Source organism: Natrix helvetica (assembly GCF_964273705.1).
Source record: "Natrix helvetica genome assembly, chromosome: 1".
In the NCBI taxonomy this organism is placed as follows: domain Eukaryota; kingdom Metazoa; phylum Chordata; class Lepidosauria; order Squamata; family Natricidae; genus Natrix; species Natrix helvetica.
This window is the reverse complement of record NC_138548.1, coordinates 88676236-88703027: the sequence shown is the minus strand read 5'-3', so window position 1 is coordinate 88703027 and position 26792 is coordinate 88676236. Positions and strand designations below refer to the sequence as shown.

At 35.3% G+C, this 26792-nt stretch overlaps 1 protein-coding gene across 6 annotated transcripts in view; it reads left to right on the top strand.

The window, feature by feature from the left end:
* Nucleotides 1–24821, top strand: part of EHF (ETS homologous factor) — a 117174-nt gene extending 92353 nt beyond the window's left edge. For 3 of the 6 annotated variants that reach the window (XM_081949087.1, XM_081949084.1, XM_081949086.1), the window contains exons 2-9: nt 8533–8632; nt 10339–10587; nt 11912–11977; nt 14707–14775; nt 14875–14943; nt 22074–22139; nt 22642–22837; nt 24203–24821. In XM_081949087.1, the coding sequence (XP_081805213.1) occupies nt 8536–8632; nt 10339–10587; nt 11912–11977; nt 14707–14775; nt 14875–14943; nt 22074–22139; nt 22642–22837; nt 24203–24302 (912 nt within the window). In that variant the 5' untranslated portion in view covers nt 8533–8535 and the 3' untranslated portion in view covers nt 24303–24821. The remainder of the gene's footprint in view (nt 1–8532; nt 8633–10338; nt 10588–11911; nt 11978–14706; nt 14776–14874; nt 14944–22073; nt 22140–22641; nt 22838–24202) is intronic. The other 3 variants (XM_081949085.1, XM_081949088.1, XM_081949089.1) reach the window with 2 other exon arrangements.
* The last annotated feature ends 1971 nt before the right edge of the window (nt 24822–26792 follow it).

Here is a 26792-nt window from a genome sequence, read left to right as displayed (position 1 = left end):
TTCATCTTCAGTAATTGACTTAATGAAATGTTTTGGGGTGTTTGTCTCTGTTGGCTATCAATTAAATAGAAAGGATGATCCCAAAAAGCTTTTAACAGAAAGAATAAGTCCTTTCCCTTTGTTATCGCCATCACTTCAAAAATCTCCAAACAAGTGCCTGAACTGTTTTGTTTTTGACTTAAAAGTAGCTAAGAGAGTAACTGAAGGTGGGAACTCCCTAAATTTATAAATGGGCATCATGAACTAAACTGTGCAATTGTCTTTCCATCTATGCAGCTTCCCATCTATGTCAAATTGTCTGCCCTTTTGGTGTGATATGGGGATGGGTGTGACAGCTCATGAAAATTAAGATCTGTCCCATCAAGTGTTACAGTTAAAATTATAGAATTTAAACAAAATTAAAAAGATGCAAATTACTGCAAGCTATAGAAGACAGAAATATTTTCAGGATGATGGGTAAATTTAATTAGAATACTGATGTTCTGTATATCTTCCCATGATTCCACCTTTATTACCTAATCTTTATGATTATAGTAGATTTTTCAGCCCTTATTTCTGCCTCTTATAGCTCCTCCCAAACCAAAAAGAATACACTGATTCCTTTCCATTCTTTTGCCTCCTACTTGCTATGTCTGCTTTGGCATTTTTCCCTATGAATTGTAACTCACAATTCTCATTTCTTCCTTACTGTCCACAATGTTTCCTTTTATGCTCAGCCTCTCATAAGCTCCAACTGCAAGAGCTTGTGTTTCTGAATGAAAAGGAAAGAAAACCAGGAACTGAATCTCCCGTTCATTGTTCTTAATAGTCTAGAACAAAATAGTCAGGGATTTTATTTGTTTGTTTGTTTGTTTATCTTATTAGTTTGTCAAACATGTACAGGATAGCAGGTATAAGTATGAACATGGACATGAACAAAGAAAATGAATACAAGTAAATGGGACCGTAGGGCAGGGACGGTAGGCAGGCTGGTGTGCTTATGCATGCCCCTTTATGGACCTCTTAGGAATGGGGTGAGTTCTATGGTAGACAGTTTAAGGCTGAAGATGTGGAGGTTTGAGAATGTAACAACGGAGTCAGGTAGAGCATTCCAGGCATTAACCACTCTGTTGCTGAAGTTGTATTTTCTGCAATCGAGTTTGGAGCTGTTTACCTTGAGTTTGTATCAATTGTTTGCCCCTGTATTATTGTGGTTGAACCTGAAGTAGTCATTGACAGGTAGGACGTTGTAGCAGACAATTGTGTGTACAATGCTTAGGTCCAACTGCAGTTGGTGCAGTTCCAGGTTGTTCAAGACCAAAATATCATCATTCTTCTATCATCATTCTTAAGCATTCTGTGACCTGTGTACTTCATCTTTTGCTTTATTAATGAAACTTCGAGTTTGACTGATACCTGTTTATGAGTAGCCTCTTTAATTTTCAGGCTTTGTTTTATTTAGGAACTGTGATTCTAATCACCACCACAAATGTCTAAGTTGAATCAATTAATTTTCAACATATTTTTTTATATATGAAGCATGTTCTGTTGAAATCTGCCATTCATTTTCTCTGAGATGTTCACCTTTCGATAGTAATGTTCTCCTTAGGATTTTTAAGAATTTGTTTAAAATTCACTTAGTGTTTTTAAACTTATTTCACTATTGGAGATTTCAGAAAGTTCCTCTGCAGTCTTTTATGATTTCTGTTGTGCATGTTTTTGTTATTCCAAAACTTTCATGGCTACCCATGAAAATTTGAAAAAGTCAAAGGAAAGAATCTCATAGTAATGTAATGGGAAACTGGAAGCCAGGGAAGATAAGTCTTCTGAAGAGATTATTACACTGTACTTGGGGGGGGGGGGGGAGAAACAGGACATTCAGATGCATTGCTCATGTGAATGTGCCAAGCTCCTCCCATTTTGCTTTTTTCCCTTTGGCATGATACTAGGGGTATTTATTTTTACATGGAACTGTTCAAATGTTTGAATTATTTTTAAGTCTCCAGGACTGATGCATTTAGTATAAACAGAAGTTGCAGGAAGCCAAAGTTATAAATATTATTTATATTTTAGATCTTATTGTCTCTTAGAATAAAATGTTGTCTTATTTCTTTCTTTCAATTTCTTTCATTGTGTTACCCATCTACTAACCCAGGAAAAATAAGTTTAAAATGCTATGTTAGATGCTAATGTACTAAATTGGGATATGTAATGTGACCACAGGCACACCTTCCTTCTCACCTGCCCAGCTGCTACCCCACCCTCCTGTATTTTTATTTTAATTAAAATACTTTTAAATTGAAATTACATTATTTATAATTTATTAATTTAAATGAAGTCAAAGGGCAAGCCAACTTCAGCACAATCTTTATTTATAAGAATAATTCTGGAACTTAGTCATAGGCATGCCTAGAAAAAATAATGCCAGGCATCTTCAGGTGTTTTGTTGGTAATTATGCCCATGTGCACAATGAAAAAAAGTTGAACTGCAATAGTGGAGTTTCTGGATAACCAGAGGGGAATTGGGTAACAACTTCACCAGTTTGTATTCCAGTAAACAAGTTTTATGACTAATCATCCCCACTCCCATGGCAGCCATTTCTGTGCATTTACTTGCAATCCAAAGGAATGTGCATAAGAAATAAAGGAAAATGCCAGACAACTGTCAGCAGAATAATCCCCTGAAAACCAAATAGAACTGAACCAAATTTAGTATCAGAGAAGACACTAGCCAAAGTAAGATCAAGCTTGAAACTAGGCTGGGAATTGTGGGATGAGTCCCTTCCCCACAGTTCCCCATACATCCCTTCAGGAGAGGGGGATAGGAAGCAGCCTGCTGTATTGTTGACTGCTCCATTTAAACCCTCTTCTCCTGGGCACATCACCCAGAGGAGATCACCTCAATTTTCTCAGTCTGCACATAGGTGAGAATAGAAGTTCACCCATAGGTGTATGCTATACATTGCATCCAGATGGCCCCATTGCTAAGAGGCTGGAAAAAAATCTAGAAGCCATGCTTGGCATGTTTTCTCTACCTTGGGAGACTAGAAAGTCCCTGTCTCTCAGAGAAACTACAGTCTCGTCTAAGAATTCCAAATATGTAAACATTGCCAAGGATGCTTAATTAGTAGCCCAGATCAGGAATAGTAGAGAGTTCCTGGAAGACTCAAGATCCTACAGATTCAAGGAAGCTAGTCTGTCAGGAGAATTATTTTTATCCTTGTTTACATTTTTTTATTCTACTTTTCTTCTTCTTCTTCTGTTGTTTTATTGGGTACAAGTACACACATTGCTACATGAGTTGCACTAGATGCCAGTTTGCTTTCAGGTTTAATTCAAGGTGTGGTTATCATCTTTAAAGCCCTTCATGGCATGGAACCAGATTGTCTGAGGAGCCATTTCGTCCTGATTGCATTGACTTGTCCCACCCCATCAGGTAGAAAGGGCAATGGAATGGATCCTGCTGATTAAAGAATTTTGACTATCAGGAGCTAGGAAGAGAGCTTTCTCTGCCACTGCCCATCCTTTGGAATATTTTACCTGCAGAGATAAAGTGAGCCATCAATCTTCTGGGCTTTCAGAAAACTCTTAAGACCTGGTTCTGTCAATTAGAATGGCAGTTTAAGAGTGTTAGGTAACCTGGAGAGGGCTGATGGCTTGAGGGCACTCCTTCTGTCATAACTCTTTAGCCTTCTTAACTTCTTAAATTTGTTTTTTTTACTTTTAACTTGTACATTTAACCTTGCTTTTTAATTCTGTTTTTAACTGTGCTTTTAGTCTCATTTTTACATTATTTTATGATGTTGTTTTTAAGCCACCCACAGTCAGTTTGGTGAGATGAACAATGTAAAAACTTGAGAACTAAACAAATGAATGAACAAATAAATAAACATTTGTGTTAAGTGCCATGCTTCTGTTTCCTCTAAACAACCCTAGGAACATTTATTTCAGAAAAAAAGCTGACGAAAAGCTAAATCCAGAAGCTTATATTTTACTGTATCTATAAAACTGTTTCTATCAAAAAAGCAGATTTTATAAAAGCTAAAGTCAAATTAAGCAAAGACCAACCCAGTTATGAAATTCATGGCCTGAAAACTGCTTGTGGCATGCATAACACCTGTGTCATATCTATATATGTGTTTATGTGTATACTCTGTATTTGTGTGTGTGAATTCAATTTTTTGAGTAAATTAAAATTATACAGGAAGATGACATAGCACATGCATTATCATCTTGACTCAACAACATCTTCACCTCAGCATGCTAACAACAACTAGGGACAACTGGTGAAGTGCTACACAAGGCAGAGAATAGATCCTAGCCATTCTATCAGAAATTACAGTTTGTTTGTTTGTTTGTTTGTTTGTTTGTTTGTTTGTTTGTTTTATTGGATTTATATGCCGCCCTTCTCCCAAAGGACTCAGGGCGGCGTACAACATTAAAAAAACCATATCACGAAAGTTAAAAAGAAATTAGATACATATCCAAAAAACAGGATTATGATCTTATGAAACGAAGTATAAGACTAAATGCTTTTCTAGAAAAAGGTCAAGGGAACCACTATCTCAGCCTTGTCCATTCCATGATGGGATATTCCTTCAAATAAGAATGATGATAAATTGCACCGGATTAAAGGAAATTAAGATTAACCAGGAATATGACAAGGGGCCAAGGATTTCCAATCCTAATTTTTTTTCATAGCTCAATGGATATAGTTTCAGAGAAGAATTTTAGAAATGGATTGCCTAGCTATACAAATATCCCCTTTGCCAGAAAGGATTTGTTTACATTTTCCACAGAGACAGGCACTTATTAATAAAACATTAAATCTGGCACTGGAACAAGGGCCCTATATTCTCAACAGCACTGAACACTATAAATATTCCCCTGTTGATTTATTTGACGTATACCTCTACATTTATACCTCTAAGATGTGTTCTTCTGCTATGTAAGCTAAAGAACTTCTACTACTACTAAACAAAACAAAACCTGAGCTGAATAAGTTATTTGAAACATTTTTGTCTCACTTCCAATGTTTAAGTCTTGTATTGCATGTTTTCCTAATTTGGTGATCTTTTGTTCAAAAGGAAAAGAAATATAAATGTCTCTTTTGCACGTTGAAGTTTTATTATAAAAACCATCCTCATTCTTTAGAGTAGAGCAGGGATATCAAACTTGCCTCGTCATGGCAGCATCATGTGATGTATTGGCACTCCCCCCCTTTCGCTGAACTGGGCATACCTAGCGGGTGAAGCATTCGGCCCACGGGCTGCGACTTTGACAGTCCTAGACTAAATCAGCAAATGCTATAATTTTTTAATAAGAGCCGCAATGGCACAGTGGTTAGAATGCAGTATTGCAGGCTACTTCGGCTGACTGCTAGTTGCCTGCAACTTAGCAGTTCGAATGTTACCAGGTTCAAGGTTGACTCAGCCTTCCATTCTTCCGAGGTGGGTAAAATGAGGAGCCAGATTGTGGCTCTGACTCTGTAAACCACTTAGAGAAGTCTGTGAAGCTCTGTGGAGTGGTATATGGTATAAGTGCTATTGCTATAAGGTTTGATAGTTATCCTACACCTTCATAATAGGATCCATAAAGTCAAAGACATTTAGTGCTGATCCTTGAATTCAGCATAACTCAGTGTGAATCTAGGCCACTGACTATTTCTCAAAGACATAAATATCTAATCCTGGGTCTTACTACAATCAGTCTATTACGTCAACGTTGATGAGGGGCTTTTTTCCCTTCAATGTCTCAAAAGTGATGTTTTCTCACCTGTGTCAATTTAAAGACTGCTATCTGGTTTGCCTGATCTCGTTTCCTTTGCCTCATCCTTCCATTCTTCACAGCTTTTTTTTTAAAGTTCATCTTTGGAGGGGAAAACCTGTTTTGGGTTGTTTGTTTTTGTTGTTTTTTAACAAGTTAGTGATAGAGCAAGAAAACAATGGACCTGTCATATTTTTTTCACTGAAATAACAGGAAAGGGTGAACCTCTCTTGTCTTGACTTTTTAATATTTTCATTGATAGAATAATGGGACCATGAAATGATGAGATGTCTTTTCTTCATTTTAATCATGGAAAATGGTTCTGCCAATTTCCCCTTCTAGACCAAGTGACAAGAAAAAGGATAAAACCAGGGCATTTTCTGGATAGTTAAAGGCCAGGTCAAAAATATACCACAAACACTACGAAAACTTTTTATTGTAGTAAAAGAGAATATAAAAATTGTAAAAACTGTTGCAAATTTCTCTCTACTCCATTTGATATTAAATAAAATCAAGGTGGGGTTATTTTTAGGTTCTTTCTCATGCTGTTTTCTTTTAAGCTGGCTTCATTTCCAGCTGGTTTAAACATTGCAGTCGAAAAACATAGAGCTTAGCTAATGACAAGGTCTTAGTTAAAACTTTCATTTGATGGTGCAAAAGGATAAACTGAGACAGTTCGTCCTTCGTTTCAAGCTTCTTGGAATGATTTCTGCTTTAGGAAAACCTTTCAGCATAATAAAGCTAGGAATCCTGATGTGGCAAGCTGAGCTGAATATCTTTTATCAAAATAAGAGTTCTGGTTTCAGATAAACAAACTTTTTGATTAGTATGCCAATATGTTCCAGAGTTCTAACATTATGTAACTTTTATATGGTGAGGGGGGTAAATAGTTATCTGCTGGGATAAATATTTTCAAGCTTCAGTGATAATTAGATATTTCTTAATGTCAAATGTTATTTTTAATAGCAGTACAATTTCGTACAAAGTATTTAAAGCCAGGGGTTGCCCAAGAGATTTTGCTGCTTGAAATACCAACTTAAATCATGGTGCAGAGTGTTCTAAAGGAATGTGGCATATGGAACAGAAAACTTTTTGCAACACATCTTTCTCAATCTCCAATGGCAATAATTTGTTGGCCTTTCATTTTACTGGTTGTCTAAAGCAGCAATTTTACATTACTTAATGGGAGGATTAGTAGTGATTAAAGGAATTAGACATATTTTAGGAAGCTGATTGAAATGGCATGGAAAAATATGGAGGAGCCACAGCATCTTCAATGCACGTGCATGCACATGAATATACATGCATGTGCATGCACATATTACATGGGTAAAGTCTAGTGACTATAAAATCCCATTTCAGCCCATTCATTGACTTGGAAAATAATCTAACCTTCCAACCAATCTTGGGTTTGAAGCAGGAAGTTTATCTTCAACTTGAGAGCAAATTCAAGTCTTAACTCAGAAATCATAATCTTTCTTTGATTGTAATTGGAAAGAAATAGCAGTATCTTCATTTTTTTCATACAAGTGGATGAATGATAGTTATTATTTAGGGGATGAAGTATGATAATGTTTACACCTTTAAATTCAGAACATTGTTACATACATTTTTAAACCGTGATTGCTGACAATGACGTCTTTATTTCTTGTTGGAATGAGATAAAGTTTCCCCTTTTATGACAATGAAACTTATTAGATTTAAAACAAACCTTGCTTTTTGGTCAGGACCAATCAAATATATAATTTATTTTTTATTCTTTATTTTGGTAGGAAATTATTGTAGAACATATTATAGCTGTTAAATAAGGAACTTGCATCTTTTGAGAAGAATAGCAGCAGTAAGAGAAATCAATTTTTTTTGGAAAGGAATAAAGTGATTTAGTTCTCTGTCCAATGTGCATGTGTAAGTTGCAATGTGCATGTGTCAGGTTCGGAGCAATTTGAAAATATTCAGGATATTTGATGTAGTGAGTTAGTTGTGATAAATTACAATTCAATCCTTCAAAATGTCTCTAGTGTTGGCAAGGGAAATCACTTTAGGTAGAATGTTCATAAAACTGACAGTGATCAGAAATAGACATTATCCTGGATATACACTTCTTGAAAGTAGAACATAACTTATGGGATGATGGACCTACCTAGAACAATGCAAAGGATGAAACTACAAAGGGATGAGAAAGAACAGCAAATGTTATCTTCTTCTCCTCCAAATTTTATCCAAGCTTACTTTTTATTTCTTGTTTTGATTTTATGACAATATTAAGAGCTTATATTCAAAAGCTTCAACTAATGAACACAGTCTGCTGGCCAAATGCAACATATTCATAATATTTCTCAAGCGGCATATAAATCCATGGCAGTATTTTATGTAAATTATATATTTGTTAAAATTATTTTGGTATCATTTGCCTTAATGGGAAAATCCAATAATGTTACTTGTGTTTTAACATTCACCATTATGTTTTATACTTTTATATCTTGTTTTTTACTTTTGGGAAGCAAACAAAAAAGTAAGCACATTTCCTCTGCTATTTGTTTTTGATTTATTCCTTCATTCTTTATGGGTGGGTGTTGTAATAACTTGCCTTGTGTCTATGAAAATCAAATGTAATAATGTTTTGCTATTTACTGGAATGGGGGTTTATCCAAAAATGAATTTTTATAATGTGTTTTTAACAGGGTATCTTTTGATAGATACTTGGCATTGCTTGTTTTGATAGGATATTCTTGGCAATTGTGGGGGTGAAAAAGTTTATTTTACGTGAGCTGTTTGGTGCATTTACAGATCATGATTTTAGAAGGAACTGGCAGAATGAGTCTTAATACCGTCACAAGTCTTCTTCATGAACAGTCGACCTGGGCAGAGGGATATCCCACATGTCATGGTAGGAAGTATTCACCAGTGGTGATCTATGAATAGGTTTGAGCACTATACATCTTTCTCTTGTCCTTGTGCTATTTGCAAAGCATGCTTTTTATTTTGATAAAGTGAAACTCATTACATGATTGCAATCTTATGTTATCAACATGGAATACAGTCCAATTACTGTAAACTAAAGTTTTGGTGAATGCAATTATTTCTCCATTCTTCCATTTGTTTTTCATTTAAAGTATTAAAACAAAAGAGCAACTGCTTTCTGCAAAGTGTAATACTATCAGTAGCATCTACCAGGCAACTCCGCCCAAATAGACAACACATTCTAATCTAAGTTTGAAATCTGGAAAGCGCATCATTTCAACTTGAAATTCTCGATCTCACTTCTTGCTGTGCTGAGCTAAGGTTAACTGCTTCTTATGGGCAATGAAACTAACATTGTCACCGATGGCCAGAAGTAATTCTGGGTGAGGTAGAAACCTTTTCATTTGGCACTTGACCGAAGTACCCATTAAACTTGACTTTAAATAAATTATATTCATATAACTAGCTCATCAAAAATGTTTTTCTCATTACTGAATTTAAAATAACTCCTTATTTCTGAATATGGAAATAGAGTAATGGAGATGTTCTGAATCCATAAAGGTGATATAATTTAAAGCACTAAAATATGGTTCCTTAAATCATACAAAAAATGATTTAAGGATTTAATTTGTAGCAACTACAGTTTTAAAACTTGATTATTTCTTTAAGGGAATCCTATTCCATATTTTTATTTTAATGTTGGCTGCTACTGCTATCAATTTAATAAATATCAATTCAACATTTACTGTAAAAAAATTTTTTCATGGATTGCCTACCAAATAACTAGAATTTTTGTTTCGTAAATTCTTCACAATTCACTTTGAGTGTATATAAGGAACATAGTTTGCCTTGGAGTAAATAGATAATTGTAAAACCCAAGATTAGAATTCTATATGCTGATGCACATGCTGACTTCACTTTGCCCACCAACTGCATTCTTTTAAAAATAGGAATAAACATATCATAGTCATAACTAATTTTCTTAATGAACTCTTAATGAGATTATTGTAATGTGCTCTATATGAGGCTGCTTTTTGAGGATGCTTCCAAATTGTAATTACTTCTGAATTCATAATCATATTCAATATCATTAAATATTATCTGAGTTGGTGTTAGTCTGCATGAGTTTCTGATTTTTATATCATGTAATTGGTTTCATTTGTTTTCGGGGAACTCAAATTACTAATCTGAACATAGTCTGGATAAAGACTATTTAAGTATTCATATCTGATATTTTTTCGTTGAAAGCCTGCTATGGGTTTTCCATTGAGTATATAAAAATAGTCTAATCCTCTTCATTGGTGTCAATGAAGTTTCCTCTCCCCCCACAAAAAAACTTATTTTTCTATTCTGTTATAGAATGTAGCTGCTGTTTGGAAGGGTAGAAGCCAAAGTTCTAGATTTACATTTTAATTCCTAAAGATGTTTGCTTTTATTGACTCTGCTTTCTGCTGCTTAATTTATTATATTATTTTCATTATTTATCACTGTCGGTACTATGGCTTTTTAAGTGTTGAGGATTTTTTCAATAATTTAATATGTAAATAAAAGTGAAGCATTCTTCACTTTTACCAATATTATTCATGGATAGTGAACTGTTTTCGTTAGTGATTACTACATATTTCCTTGCAGCAGCATCGAGCAGTTTTTTTGGAACACAGTGGCATGAAATACATCCTCAGTATTGGACAAAGTATCAGGTTTGGGAATGGCTCCAACATCTTTTGGACACCAACCAGCTTGATGCCAACTGTATCCCATTCCAGGAATTTGATATCAGTGGAGATCATCTGTGTAGCATGACTTTGCAAGATTTCACCCGGGCAGCTGGTTCTGCTGGACAACTTCTTTACAGCAATCTCCATCATCTAAAGTGGAATGGTAAAACCTTTCACTAAAATATATGTTGCCTTTCCCAACTTCTAAGCTTCAGTTATTATTCTACTAATAGGCTACGATTCTGGTCAAATTTAGAAAACAGGATCAATAATAAAAGATGATGCAAATTGATTTAGTAATGAATAGAGGCTTAAGGCTGGGAAAACAAGATTTAGACACAATATATAAAATTTTGTTCAAAATGTATTCCCTGTATTCAGAAATCATTAAGAGCTAAAAGGAAAGAAAAAAATTTATAATAAATATCCTGCTCAACTCATTTGTTACTGAACAATTCTGAATCTATTATATAAAACCTTGATCTAAAAATTTGAACATTATCTTCTATGTATGGTGAAATAGAAATAATATTTATGGTGGCTTCTCTTTCCTTTTGTGATCTTGAAGATACTTATTTCTTAATATGGCTGAAGATCAAAACAGTTTGTTCCAAAGCTTATAGCCAATGTCTCTGAAAAATAATTTCCTTTCAATAATTTACAACAAAATGTTCCCATAGCCCAATAGGAAGTTTTGAAAAATATCAGACAGGACATTCAGTCAGCTTTCAGGATCAGATCTTTAAGCCGTATATATAATATTCTAATCACATAGTGTACAAACATGTTGGGATGAAAGTACAAACCTATATCAGTATATTTTCCTTAATTCAACTCCAGAGAGAATGGGACTGCAAGTTTTTTAAAATAGATTTAGTTCAGTGCAAAAATTTGGAATCCTGAAAATATAGGTACTCTATCATTATTTATGGCACTAAATAATATCTAAATAGGGCATTCAGAGGTCTTTACCTTATATTATCCCAACTCAACATTTCCCCCTGGTTTTAGCAGTCTCTCAAGCACTCTTACAAGCATATATTTAATGTGAACTTTTTTAAAACTTAAAAATACTTTAATTTTTTTCCAGTCAGGACAAGATTCGTGGCACACACTAAAGACTGTCAGTAGTGCATTATTGACAGTGAACACTATGTTATTGTCAACATTATTATTGATTGATACTAAAGTATTCCTTCCCTATATTAAAATTGTGTGGCTTCTTTGTTTCAGTCAATCCAATACTTTAAATAATATTTAATAAGAAGAAAATCTGCTGGTATTGCTTGTGAATTGCTACTTCATATAATCAGAAGCAAGACTAGCATGAAAATATCTCTCTTTTTTTGTTCTGCTGATATATTATTGATATAGCTCTCAATGCCATTGCTTCCTATTGTTCATAAAATCCAGCTGTTCTAGGGATGTATGATTGAAATTCCACCTCTTTTTGTAATTGTATTGCATATTACATTCATTTCTGTCAGGTCAGTGTGGAACTGGAAGTGAAGTGTATCCATCACACAATGTCATTGTTAAAACAGAACAAACAGGTGAGTGATATCTACATTATTTCTGTTATGAACAATTGCAAACCAGGAAAGAACAAGAAGAATGGTTATTTAGAACCAAATAATCTAATCTAACCATAAACTAGCAGGCAATTCTAGGAAGTGGGTGGATAAGCCCATGTACACATTAAAAGATTTATTTTTTAAATAATCATATCATTACTAACATTACATTAGCCATTTAAACTCATTTATGTCATAGGTAATGTTTTAAGTCAATATAACTTAGACTATATTATTTTCAATATTATGCTGAAAGGATATATATATATCCTTTATATCTTACATGGGAAAAGACCCGAATACAACAAGACCAGCATACCTCTCTCTCTTTCTCTTTCTCTTTCTCTTTCTCTTTCTCTTTCTCTTTCTCTTTCTTTCTCTCTCTCTCTCTCTCTCTCTCTCTCTCTCTCTCTCTGTGTGTGTGTGTGTGTGTGTGTGTGTGTGTGTGTGTTTGTGTAGATTTTCACAAGTGTAGGTATGCTGGTCTTGTTATATTCGGGTCTTTTCCCGTGTAAGATTGAGATTGTCTTGGCAACATTTCAGCAAGATCTCACTTGCCATCTTCAGGCTGGATTTTGGGCTTAAAATGTGATCGGAGCTGCCGTCTTTCTATAAATCTTGGTGGGTGGGTGTGGAGTGCTGGCTTTGTTCAAGTAAGTGGAATGATTGGTTATTTGGTTGTATCATGATTGGTAGATTGGTGCTGATTGGTGCTGGCTGTGTGCCCATTGTTGTTTCATGTTGTAACGGCCTGGGTGGTGGGTGGGGCTCATTTGTTGATTAGGGCTGGTTTCCAGATATCTGGTAGGCGGGAGGTATTATCACATGTATACACACACACACACACACACACATACACACACACACACACATACATACATACATATTTCTAGGTTGCAAATGTAATATAATAGAACCAACAATAGAAGACATATACTTTTAAGATATGTTGAAGTAGAAAGATCTCAACCTAACAGTCAAGAAATATTATTTAATTATCTTACTCTTCTTTTTTTAATGAATTTGCTCTGGTAATAGAGGTAAATTCATGGAGACATATAGGAAGGTTCTAGGAAAAGGTCACATTATCTAGATCAGCACATATTATATAAAAAACCTACAATAATTTCTAAGTAATTGCAAATGATGCCCATATCCCTTTTCAAAAATATTTTTCCCAGTTCTAGGGAAATTTTTTTAGGCATTTGATGATTTCAGTTCAACGAATCTGAGATTATTTTATTCATCCATCCATTGGATTTTTTTCCAAGAAGTCAAAGGGGACATAGGTTTGGGGTGTCCAAACACGTAGCTAGTAAGCAGAAGATTGATTAAATTCCTATTTCATAAATTTTAAGCTGGCAAAACACAAAGGTTTAGCATTCATCATGATTCATTTCCAGGTGTAATCACATATTCATTACTTTAAAAGACAACTAGATCCCCAAACTTGCATTTGGAAATGGAAACAAAAACAAGATTAACATCTTCTTAAAAAGGGACAAATTTTGTACAGAAGGACTAATCTCTGGCAACAATACCCAGATGAGTATTGTGATCATCTGTGTGTCCTATGGGTCAAAAGATAAATTTAGAACAGTTGTGGAACCTTTATTTTTGTTTCTCATTTCCTACAATAATATGTTTATTCTTTGCTATGCTAAAGGTTATCAGGTTTAGATTTTAGAAAGAAAAGAGCAAATTTATACCATATGATTGCAGCTTAATATAGCCATAGTTATCTATATTCCTCTCTGACCTCCCAGTGACTACAAAGGCTAGATGCAGAATTGAAGAAATGTGTTTAAACAAAAATAACAAAAATAAGAAAAAAGGGTAGTTAGCTGCATACAGGATCCTTGCTGCCTTACCAAGACAGCAATTACAAAATCAGAACTTTTTAGAGATCCGAGAGCTGTTTCCAACTTTTGAGGCTTGTAGCCACAGTAATAATAATAATAATAATAATAATAATAATAATAATAATAATAATAATAATAATAATAATAATAATAACAACAACAACAACAATAACAATAACAACAATAAAAAACAATAACACATGAACAGAAGTATGAAGCATCCAAAGAAAGAAGGAAAGGCTTTATGAAAATATTGTTTAACAAAATAGCAATTGTTGAAACTTGAGAAGCTGCAGGAGCTTAAAGGATGGAGTTCAGGCTTAAAAATGGGGTCAAGTGAGTGCCATGTTTGGAGCAGGACTAATGAAGAGTGAGCCAAACAATTACTCATCAGCCTTTTGCCATTTTACTCACCCACAACAGAGGCAATCTCAGCATATACCAGCTGTAAATGCAGCCCTTACCTTGGTGCAGCCCTTACAGCAAATTCAAAATTCTCAAGATAGCTTTAAAGCATGGCACCATTCCTGAGCAGGTTGAAAGCTATGCTAACAGTGAAGACAGCATGGTCTTACTTTCAACCTGCTCAGGAATTGTGACATGCTTTAAAGCTTTTAACACCTCTTCTACTGAAAAAAACCAGTTTCTGATGTCCAATTGCACACCCTTAGAGAGGAATGCCTTCTTGTACTAATAAAATAAATAAAATAACCTGATGCTTTTGTATGCATTATTGCTGTTAAACATTTAAAATTTCTGTTCTGAATACAGAACATTTCTTGTAGGTAACTAGGAGTATTATTATCAACAGTATTGATTTTTGCTCTGTTCTTTTTTGTGCATAAGATCCATCTTTAATGACATCTTGGAAAGAAGACAATTATTTCTACGAGAGTGGATATGGTGGCACAGTAGGTAACTACCTTAAGGACCTCGTATATTTTTAAGCACCTCTGGAAATTACTTTGAAAAAAACATTTTCTTACATTAATTTTTTTCTTCCTAAATCCTTAGAATTAGTGGATAGCAAAGCCTACTGTCGAGCACAGATTTCTGTCAGCGCTAGTGGTCACCAACCTATAGGTAAGTAGGTCTAGGCCTAATATCAGCATTCGGTTAGCTCAAATATCTAAACCATATTCTATATTACTATACACTTTGGGTGGTCTCTTTGTTATAGATGTACAGACACATATAGATTTTGTTGGTATAGATACACATGATTGGACATGCTTAGAAAGTGCTTTGGTATTCATTGAACCACATCATGTCTGTGCTAGCCATTACCACAAAAACGCAAGGCCGAAAAATGATGCAGTTGCTTTAATTAGTAGCTCAGAAATGCTGCGTTTGTGCAAATCCTGAAGTATGTTATTGAAGTGTATTCTGCATACATATATATTTTGCTTTGATCCAACGAATAGAATCAGCTAAATAACAAAATTAGAACTTCTAGAACAGGGGTGTCAAACTCAAGGCCCGGGGCCATGTCTGGGCTGTGGGGTGCTTAGATCTGGCATCCTGGAAACAATGAAGGAATGGCCCGTGGTGCCTCTGCCAATGAAAACATAACTCAGGAGGGTGACCCGTGGCCCTCCCAAGGTCTGTTTTCACTGATAAAGGGTTGCAGGAAGCCATGGCAGCCAAAAACAGAGCTTGGGAGCTCTCAGGCCACCACAAGCACCCACAACATGAGTGACATCAAGCTAGCCACACCCATCCTGGCCATGCGCACTCCATTCCCCTCAAGGTCAAACACTACCCTGATGTGGCCCTCAATGAAATCAAGTTTGACACCCCTGTTCTAGATCAATTCATCTTACCTTATTTACAGTGTTCTGTAGACCTAAACACTTAGCTGTAAGTCACCAAACATTTAAGAATTGGGAGAGAAGAACTAAAGTTTTTATATAAATAATGTAATAGAGAGCAAACAAATGACATTAATATTCTTTGTTAGACTATTGGACTAAAGCATTTCTTTTTTTCCCTCTGATACGAAGAAACACAATTAATTTGCAACTGTTCTCCTTGTGGCTACTCTGTAGCATTGGCTACTTGTTTTCAGTCTGTAAAGATATGAATCAACCAACATATGCTTTGGCTAAGACCTGTGGTGCTGAATTGAGACACAATAGAGCTGAGACAGGTGGTGAATTGAGCTCCATGAATAACACTCCTCTTTGTATAACACAGTGAACCACAAGCCTGCCCATTACTGCTGTGTAAACTCAATGTATTGGGTAAACTCTGAAAATTGTGTTTCTTAAAATAATCAGGACATGCAAATACTATTTGCACAGAAGGTAGAAAATGTCAGTTTAAGCAGCTTTCTTCCTGCTGTCTTACTTCCCAAAGGTAGCAGCTGCTACCTTTTCAAACCGGAAGAACTGTAGCGAAATTTGATCATTGTTCTCTGTTGTGATCTATTAATTCTCCAACTGCTGATCCTACTGGATGGGGAGCATGCCGGGGTCACAGCATGTCCTAATTTGTGTATTTGGCAAAAAGAAGCCGGGTGCTTCTGAATCATATGCAAATTCTGTGCATTTTTCTTTCTCTTGAGTTTGGCAAGATATCTTTATTGAAACATCTTTTCTTTTTCCCATTTATCAAGACACAGCCTTCAAAAACTTCTCATGCTTGAAACTTTTCTCCCAGTAAAATGATCAGCTTTTGTTTTTGCAGCTGTGAAAGAATTAGTTATTAACTCTGCAGTATGTGAAAAGCCATGCACGCCTCTATTGACACTATGGTGCGAGGAGGAGATGAAAACAAGCATTATCCAAAAGACAAAAAAATGACAGGCAATGCCTTTTTTTGAGAGAGAGAGAGCTGTTGAACTGTACTTGATCGTACCACATGATGCTGCATGCAATCTTATGCGGCTCTTGTTACAATTACTTTGCTTTTGGTTTATCCTCCCTCTGAAAACAGCCAAAGAGAAATTTCCCTTGCCGGTTTCATTGGAGCAGCAAAAGAGGCTTGGCCATAGATTGAAGGAGAGGGACAAACTGTAGTCTGAATAAGCTTTTTTCTGGTTGCTGACATTTCCTACCTTCAATTTTGCTTTCTTTCAATCATTTTGATGGTATTTCTTTGGTTTTTTTAAATATCTTTGCATACATTATTATTATGCTTCATTTGTTTGATTATCACTATGGTTTCTCCATTTTAAACAAGGTATTCTAAATATCTATCCATTTATATTATAATGATTCATTATATTATCTTCAATATATCTAATAATAAAGAATTTTTATATCATATTCTAAATCATTCTATTATGTTAGCATTGATAACATTCTCTGATAATTTTCAATTCCATGTTATTTTGATTATTAGTATCATCAATCTAATATATATATGTATACAAATTGCTATAATTGTTAAACATCCATTAAGCATAGCTATTATTACATCCTTTCTATATGAAACATATTAAATTTGAAGTAAATTTATATTATGGCATTTCATGACATCATCCTGAAATCATCCAATGATATATTCTATTCTATATAGAATTATTTATCTTTTATAAAAAGATTTCAATATCATCTCCATCATCCTCACTTACAGTTTGTATAAAATTTCATATTATCTAGTATATATAAATGCTTTATTATCATTATTATAATCATTTATGTGGCTATAGCTATTATTACTTTGTCTTATACATAGTACTCAAAATTTAACTACATTTAACTAAATTTTATTGTGACATTTCATTTCATCATCCTGTATGCTTCCAGAAATAGTGCAGTCCAATATCTCTTGCCATTGGTAGAATCGGTATTCTAAGTGTTTTCTTGATAAGTCTTATGTGGATTTCTCTTGACAACTTGTTATTCATTGCATATCTTATAAAGATGAGAAACCCTCTATCTGTTCCTTTCATCAGCTTGACTTTTGTTATCGATGGGGGTTCTGCCGAAATTATTCTCATTGTTTCTGCCAAATTTTCTCCCCTTTCTTCATCTATATTTTGACATCTGAGATAGAGTTCCAGTTCATCGATCTCTCCTTTACATATTTCACACTTATCATTTCCCTCCACTCTTGATATTGCCTATTAGAAAACTCTTTCAGATTTTGTGTGAACTAGAAAAAAAAAGAACTTACGATATATGGTTTTGATGATCGAACAAAACAGATTATAGAAAGAAGAGAGACCGTTTGGCCTAGTGGTTAAGACACCAGGCTAGAATGTGGGAGACCATAAGTTGTAGTCTAGCAGGAAAGCCAGCAGAATGACTTTTTCCAACTCACTCTCTCTCAGTCCAACTCACTTCCCAAGGTTGGAGAAAATAGGAGGAAGGTGTGTTGGATAGGTTTGCTACCTTGAGTTATTTCTATAAACGAACAAACGAACAAACATTATAACCATAGAGTAAGAGGCAAATTTTTAACATGTAAGAAAATTCAAAAAATACTTTTCTGAATCTTTTTTCTCTCCTCCTCCCCCCCCCCCGTGCCCCGCCTTCTGCACATATCTTTTCTACTTTATATTGGTTTGTGTTAGTTTTTATGATCTTTTAATGAAATCTTTAATTTTATATATATACACGAATAAAAGAGGGTGGAAACAACAATCCCTAATTGGGCTTTGTTGCTTTCCCACAAAGTCAGCAGTTTGTATTAGAGGATGGTGCTCTCAGGTTGCCGGTGCAGAAAAGACATGAATGCAATTAGCTGAGGTTTTTGTTCTTTTTTTTTAAAGCTCTTAGCAAAAGGACTTGCCATTTTCTTCTGTAATGGTAGTTTATATCCATTTCCCTAGTATGCTTATCAGCATCGCAACAAAAGAATTGGGGCAAGTTGGTACAGAAGCTGGGGCTGGTATTTACTGTAAGTCATTTGCACATGCAAATAGTTAATTTCCACTGAAAGCTGCGGTGACAGTTTATGCAAGAATGTAGGTGTAAGAATGCATGTGGGTTCTATGCTTTCTGACACTATATAATGACTGTGCTCCAATGCAGATATAACTTGAGTTCCCGGAAAATTTCTCTGACTATTTTCTTTTAGTGGGGGTTGGGTGACTACCTAAAACAGATGTTCATTTTGGCAAATACGATAAATAGAAATTATCTACTTCTCTCTATACTATTCTCTCCATGTTCTATTATATGTTTATAACATGTAAATTATCAACATAGTAAACTGATTATCATTTTGACAAACATGGTAAATTAAAACCAACTACCAGCTTTAGATTAGTATGTAAACGGTCAGGATTCAGGAGCCAGCCAGGGGTGGGATTCAATTTTTTTTACTACCGGTTCTCTGGGCGTGGCTTGGTGGGCTTGACAGGGGAAGGAAACTGTAAAATCTCCATTCCCACCCCACTCCAGGGGAAAGTTACTGCAAAACCTCCATTCCCGCCCGATCAGCTGGGACTCGGGAGGCAGAGAATCGAAGGGGGCAGGGCCAGTCAGAGGTGGTATTTACTGGTTCTCCGAACTACTCAAAATTTCCGCTACCAGTTCTCCAGAACTGGTCAGAACCTGCTGAATACCACTTATTGATCCAGTCCTTCCTATCACATGAGAAAATATGTATCAATGGTGAGAGAAAACAGGCCTCTATAAATTTGTTGGTTTGAAGAATTTCCAATAACACTGGCTTTTCTTCCTCTGGATTTGGCTTTTTTCATTACCTTGGAAACAGCTCTTTGCCAGGTCATTATATGTCTTGATGTTATAAGTTTCCTTAATATGAAAGAAATCAAAGATACAAGTAGTCCTTGTTTAGCAAGCAGAACTAGGATCGACAACTTGGTCATTAAGCTTCACTAATTGAAATTCTTTTTTTTTCTTCAGCTTTCCTTTGCCTTAAAAACTAGAAAAGATCATAAATATGAGAGTTGGTTGTCAAGTTATTTTTTGATTATGATTCTAACTGTAAATGGTCACTAGTTTATATATACTGTTGTAACAAATAAAAAAAGATAATACAAAGGTTTAGAACTTTTGCTGAATTTCATTTTAATCTTGCCTGAGGGAATATTTTGTCTCCATTTCTCATAATATGAGAGCCCAAGTGAAACTGTTTGGATTCTAAATTGAAAAAATAAAGTATTGTTTCACACAGTGATTTGATAAACCATAGTGTTAAATGTGCCTACCGTATTTTTCGGAGTATAAGATGCACCTTTTTTCCTCAAAAAAGAGACTGAAAACTTGGGTGCGTCTTATACACTGAATACAGCATTTTTTGCCTCCCAAAGCCCCGCCACTTCATCAAAATGGTTGTGCATAGCCTTATGGAGGCTTTCAGAGAGCCCTGGGGGCTGGGGAGGGCAGAGCCCCAAGGAGCACACTATAAGCCCTCATAAGGCTATGCATGCAATTTTTTTGGCAAAAAAACAGGCCCGTTTTTGTGAAAAATGGGCCAGTTTTTGCTCATTGCCTGGAGCACTCTGCAAGCCCCCCCTCCCCAAGGCTATGCCTTTTTTTTTTAAGGGGCCCGTTCTCACGAAAAACGGGCCGTTTTTGGGAGGTTTGAAGAGTGCAAAAACTTTTTCCCCCTTTTGGAAAGCTCTATAACTGATTGATGAGAATTACATTGATCAAGTGCTGTGCCAGCAGAAACAAAATCTTAGGTGCTGCAAATTGTCAGCAATTTCCTTTTCCAGCACATGGATACACCTGGAAACATCTACCTCCTACTTACTCTCTCTCCCTACCTACCTTCTGTATTTCTTTCTCTCTCTCTCTCTCTCTCCCCCTCCCTCCCTCTTTCCCTCCCTCTATCTACCTACCTACCTACTCTCTCTCTCTCCCTACACCACCACTGATTTAAATGGGAATAGGACTGTAGCCTAACTATGAGTGAACCCACAACTTAATAATATAGTACATATTATTTAAGAGGAAGTTTTTAATTATTTATAAAGAATATATCAATAAATGGCTTATGACTATTAGCAGTAATAGGACTAAAGATGACAGATGTAAAGAATATGCAATGAAAATGTTGAATCTATTCAGCAGATTGTTAGAAAACTTTGAATTATTTAGTTGATTGTGGAAATGTTGTTGAGGTAATGTATCTAAATTTCAACAAAGTATATAACCCATGATATTCTGTTTAGCAATTTAGCTAAGTGTAGTGTAGATTGCATGACAATTACACTGGTAAATAGCTGACTCAAATGTTTTACTCAAAGAATATTCATCAACTATTTCTCATAAAACTTAACCATAGTGTTTGATGCTAAGCCCTGTACTTTTTTATTATTTAGATGAAGAGATAGAGGGACTGCTTGTCAAATATGCCAATGACACAACATTGAATTATGATAAATTTAAAAAGTGCTGAAAATAAAAAAATAAATTAAACAGAGGCAAATGAAAAGGCTTCCATTGAGGAAACAGAAATCAAATGATAATCTTAGGTACCTGGCTACCTACAGTAGTTTGAGAATAAGATTTGTGGAAAAGTAATTGTTTACACATTATACATGATACTTGATATGGCTGCAAAGAAAGAAAATATAAATTTATATCAACAGAAGTATAGTTTTCTAAATTATAGGAAATAATAGTTCTAATAGTTATTCTGCACACAGATCCTGTTGTGCTTTTTATATTGACTTCTAATCACCAACTTCAAGAAGGCAGAAACTTGGATATTTTTAGCTTTCAGAAGAGAACTAAGAGTGACAACACTCTTCAAATACCTGAAAAGATGTTACACACAAAAAAAATTAAGAATATAGGATATGAAATAATAGGTTTAAGTTTCAGAAGGCACATTCTGATTGAATGCCAGAACCATTCAATTACCAAGAGTGGTCTCCCATTCATTACATATTGAATATATTCAGCTGGATTTAGATTTAATTTGAATTCCTGCACTAAGCAGGAAATTGAACTCAAGGTGTCTATGATTCTATGAAGTTGGATAGGTTGTCATTGTGAGGACAGGGTTTCATCTTTTCCATGACTTACAGATATTTTCAATGTTGGCTGCTCTGTGATAGTTGCAATTTTTTGAGGTAGGGGCAATTGACTTATTCCTAATTGCTTTGAAAACTTTTACTGACATTAATGAAGACAATTTTGTTTTATGCTGCTTTCAATTGAGGCCTTGAGGACCGCATGGCTGAAGAATGGGACATATTTTTAAGTACATTTGATGTATCATCATTTCTAGAACAGATTCAGATATATAGAGGCAAGAACTGATTCCCTTTTTTTTTGTTGCAGAGGATTCTTCGGAAGGGAAGAAAATTTCACAAGATCACCCTCCAAAACCACACAATAAGAAACACAGTAAGACAGCTATTCCTGAATTTCTATGCTATGAGGGGGACATTAAAGACTTACGGAATATATACTGAATGAAAATCTAAATTTGAATATCAGAGATATTAAATTAAATAGCTAGAATAAGAATATTAGTGAAATAGCTTTTGAGATAAATGAATACATTTGAGTTAAGAATATGAGCTTATTACATTACCTAAGGTTTAAGGCCAGCTAGTTGCGCAGGAGGATTAAAAATGACAAGGTGGGGATTGTAATGCTGAGATCCAAACACCGTATGTGTGTTGCCATTATGTGGATGTACAATGGGGTGGAACTGCAATTGCGATATCAATTTCCTGCTTTGCCCATACCTTTCCAACAAATTCCAATGAGTAACTCTAGAGTTTGGAACCAGCCTAAGAAAGTATAGGGAGGACTTTTAAAAAAAGAAATATTAGGAATTCCTAAAATCACCCTTTGTTTTTCGGCACAAATAATGTTTCCTCTGAACATTATTTCATTATAGCTCCTCGGGGAACTCACTTGTGGGAGTTCATCAGAGACATTCTCCTTCATCCAGAGAAGAATCCTGGGTTGATAAAATGGGAGGATCGGTCAGAAGGCATCTTCCGATTCTTAAAATCAGAGGCAGTGGCTCAGCTATGGGGAAAGAAGAAGAACAACAGTAGCATGACTTATGAGAAACTCAGCCGTGCCATGAGGTAAGAAAGGGGAACATTTTGCTTAAAAAAATAACTGCCTTTAATCTCAGTGGCAATGACAAGCAAACAGCCTTGCCAGTATGCTGAAATCGCAGGGGAGTTTTTAAAATGTAAACTAGAGTGAAGCACAAGCTATTTTCCTATGGCATAATTTCCTCCTGAATTTTTTCCAGTTCCAAAGATACTGGTTGAATTGATGTGGCAAGATGGGAATCCTAGATCCTTGCTCTGAGGGCCCCTCCCCACATCTGGAAAACCATATTATATAGCTAGAAAGACTGCCAAATTGTTTTCACATGAACACAGAGATTTTGTCAGTTATGAGAAAGTGTCAACTCCTTGACTAAACAATGACTCACCATTTGTGTTTAAATCCCACAAAAGTGGCATGTACATACTCTGCAAGTCCTCCTGAATCATCAGAAACATTAATAGTTGCAATTTCTTCTCAATGTAATAATCTACTTATCATACTTCAGTTATTAATCAATGATTTCCCCTTAATACAGGAATGGTATCAGCTTGTTGGTCAGGAACTTCCCAAAGTTCCTTAGATAAAGAGAAATTTGCATAGCATCACATTCAAGAGATTTTGCATTCAGTGGGTGTAATTTGTAACTGTAGATTTTAGATACAGATGCTCTATAGTTCTCTTTCAATCAATGGGATGTGTGTGTGTGTGTGTGTGTGTGTGTGTGTATTTGTGTTACAACCCCTGGTATGCCTAAATATGGGAGGAAGGTCACTACTCCCTCTTTCTGTCCTTCGGCTCATCACAGAAGACCATGCAGGCAGAAAACCATATTTTTATTTTTAATGTTGCCTTTTTATATTTGTGTTGTATTTGTACTGATAAATAAATAAAGGGAGACTAGTATAGATCTATTTCGAGCTAATTAGCTCTCATCAGCTAGCCATACCCTTACTGGGATTCGAACCTGGGCTGTATTATATCTTAGGCAGGAGTCTTAGCCACTAAGCCACAGGCTCTCTCCTTATCAGTTGAGCCAGGGAAATAGGTATGTATTTGTGTTACAACCCCTGGTATGCCTAAATGTGGGAGGAAGGTTGAAGGACAGAAAGAGGGAGTAGTGACCTTCCTCCCATATTTAGGCATACCAGGTACCAATTCAACCAGTATCTTTGGAACATACATAGTGTACGGATGTTTTGTTTTATATGCAATGGGCTTATGCAAAGGCTGTAATGTGGTAGTAACTTAACACCTAATGAGATACTGAATTATTTTCTTACTTCATGAAAAAAATAGCTTAAATGTTAAGTCCATTTAAAAATAAAATTAAAAGGGGAAATGGTCAGAAAATGAGTTTTTATGTATCTGATTTCATCATCTCCTTTTAACAGATACTATTATAAAAGAGAAATTCTTGAGCGTGTAGATGGCCGGAGACTGGTATATAAATTTGGGAAGAATGCCCGTGGCTGGAGAGAAAATGAAAACTAAGTGCAACTTTAAAAACAGCTGTAGAAATCTTCACTGACCGGAAATCCTAGCGGATGTAAATATTCCAGAGACTGTTTTCTTCTATTTATGTACAAAAATTGGGGCCTGCAGAAATCTACGTTTAATGGGAAGAAGGAACACTATTGTTTGTTGATGTTATAAGTATTTTATTTGAAATATGTCCTTTTATGGAGAGTATGTACACAGTTTTCTGTGACCTATGATAGTACTATATGTAAATGTATAAGGATGAGTTGCCTTTCTTGTAAAGATTTTAAAGAAAATGAATTCCAAAAGAAATGTGATTTAGCATAATGCTGCAAGAGGCATTTGCCGTAGTGGGAGCAAATCACAGGGCATTACTTTATACTTAGGTATAACACTGCATTTTAGAGAACTAGGGATTTATAATATCTGTCTCAGAATATGAGATAGGTCTTTCCATTCAAAATATAGAACTTTTTTCAAAGGCTGTCGAGTAGTAACACACCAATGGTTAATTAAATCAAAGGCTGTTGAGTTATGGCTTCACTTTTTTCTTGGTATTTTTCCACCCCTTCTTCTATACAATATAATATGGCCATTTACAGTAGCCTGGATCTTTTTGTAGTCCTCCATTTAGAGTTGGGTTTATCAGCTCATTCCATTCCCAAATAATTCTCTGTTGAAATAAGTCCTAGAACATGAAGAATTAGGAATAGTGGATGCTTTATTTGTAGGCCTCAATAACTTTAGCTGAACTTCATAACCAATCTTGAATGCTTGTGACTTCTCATGAAATCTTAGGTGTCATCAACATAAGGCTGCCTTTTCTAAACTGGAATCTCCGGGGGTTTTGGAACTAGAAACAACTATGCAAACTGGACATTCTGACAATTTAATTCTAGTTCATTTGCCATGTTGAAGAATTCGTGATAACTAGCAGCAAATATCCACAGTTCTGACAGAAGAGACCTACAAGGTCCCTTCCAACTCTGTTAATATGCATCTGTATCTTTATCTGTATCTGCACCAAACTGAACTGAAGATTTTCTGCATCCAAAGCATTTGTTTAGTCGCCTACCTAGCGGATAGGAACATAGATTTCTGTGAAGGGTCCTTGTTGCTCTGTGAGTTTATTTGTTTTCTTGCAGACGTTGCATTACACTAATTAGGTAAATAGGCATTCATGATGTTGCCTAGTTAGGGTAATGAAACATCTGCAAAAAATAAAGCAAGCTCAGAGACCAACAAGGACCCCTCATTTTATCTCTGAGCTACAAATATTCTCCTTTATTGATCTATGTCTATGTGATAGTGAAACTGTACTTTGATATTAAGATTTTACGGTACATAAACCATGTCCCTCCATTCAGAAAGCTAATAATCTAAGATCTGTTTCAGTCTTTCTTCTCTTTCTCCCAGATGCCTAGTTTTTATTTTCTGGGTTGGTGTGGCATATAGAAGAACATTCAGTCATGTAAGTTCCTTCATGTAAGAAAATCATTCCGTACAAGCATCTACCAGCCCAAGAGCTACAATTAAAAATGGCTACTTTGAGCAAATTAAATTTTAGCTGTGAGACTTAAATCCAAACTTGTCTGAAACTTAAAGTTTCTGTGTTCTCAAAAATGCCAGTTGAGTGTTTTTTCATAAATATATAAAAATAACTTGTGGAATAGAGCCTATGCTTTTTGTTACAGTAAGAGTTGGTAACGGCGCCTCCAACATTTGATGAAAAATATTCCTAAACAAGTCAGCTAAAAACACCTTTGCAGCCACAATTCCTGCCAAAACATTTAGCTATCATACATCCATTATAGCTATGCGATATTTGAACTTTGCTTAAGGTGAGTGGGGGCAGTTAATCCTACTTACAGAAGAAGCTGGTAACCAGGACAGCAGGTTTCAGAGTAAGTCCTTTCTGTTGACTGAATATTTACTGACTCACTGGATGATATTTTTCTTCAGTTTCTCCCTGTTCTTTATTTTTAAATCAATGAGTCTCCATAATCCAATGACCTTTTTGTGCAGAAATATCACATCTAATGTGTTGGATATGATACTGCCTTGTGCTATTGAGTCAAATCAGTGTTATTGTAGAATATCTATAAGGATATATCTACTTTTTTCACAGTGCAATCTATACTCATAAGTTCTGTCATCTTATGTCTAAGAATCTGGGTGCAAAATTATAGTCTTAATATCACCGGGGGAGTGTGAAATTAAAAAATAATCATGGCATTATTCTTCAACAATATGAGAATTAAAACTGCATCTCAACTGCACACAAAGTGAAGAATACAAACAGCAGTGTAAATGCAGACTTCTCCAAGTTGTTGGCCTTCAGTGCATCCATGAGTAAATAAAGTCAAGAGGATAGCCATGACTACCAGTTCAAAACCCCACCCCTTTTTTATTTGCATTGTGATATACATTTTAAAAAGTGCCAGGACTTCAATTGGAAATCAAAGCTAACTTCTTCATTTGTTGACTCTTCTTTTATTAGCA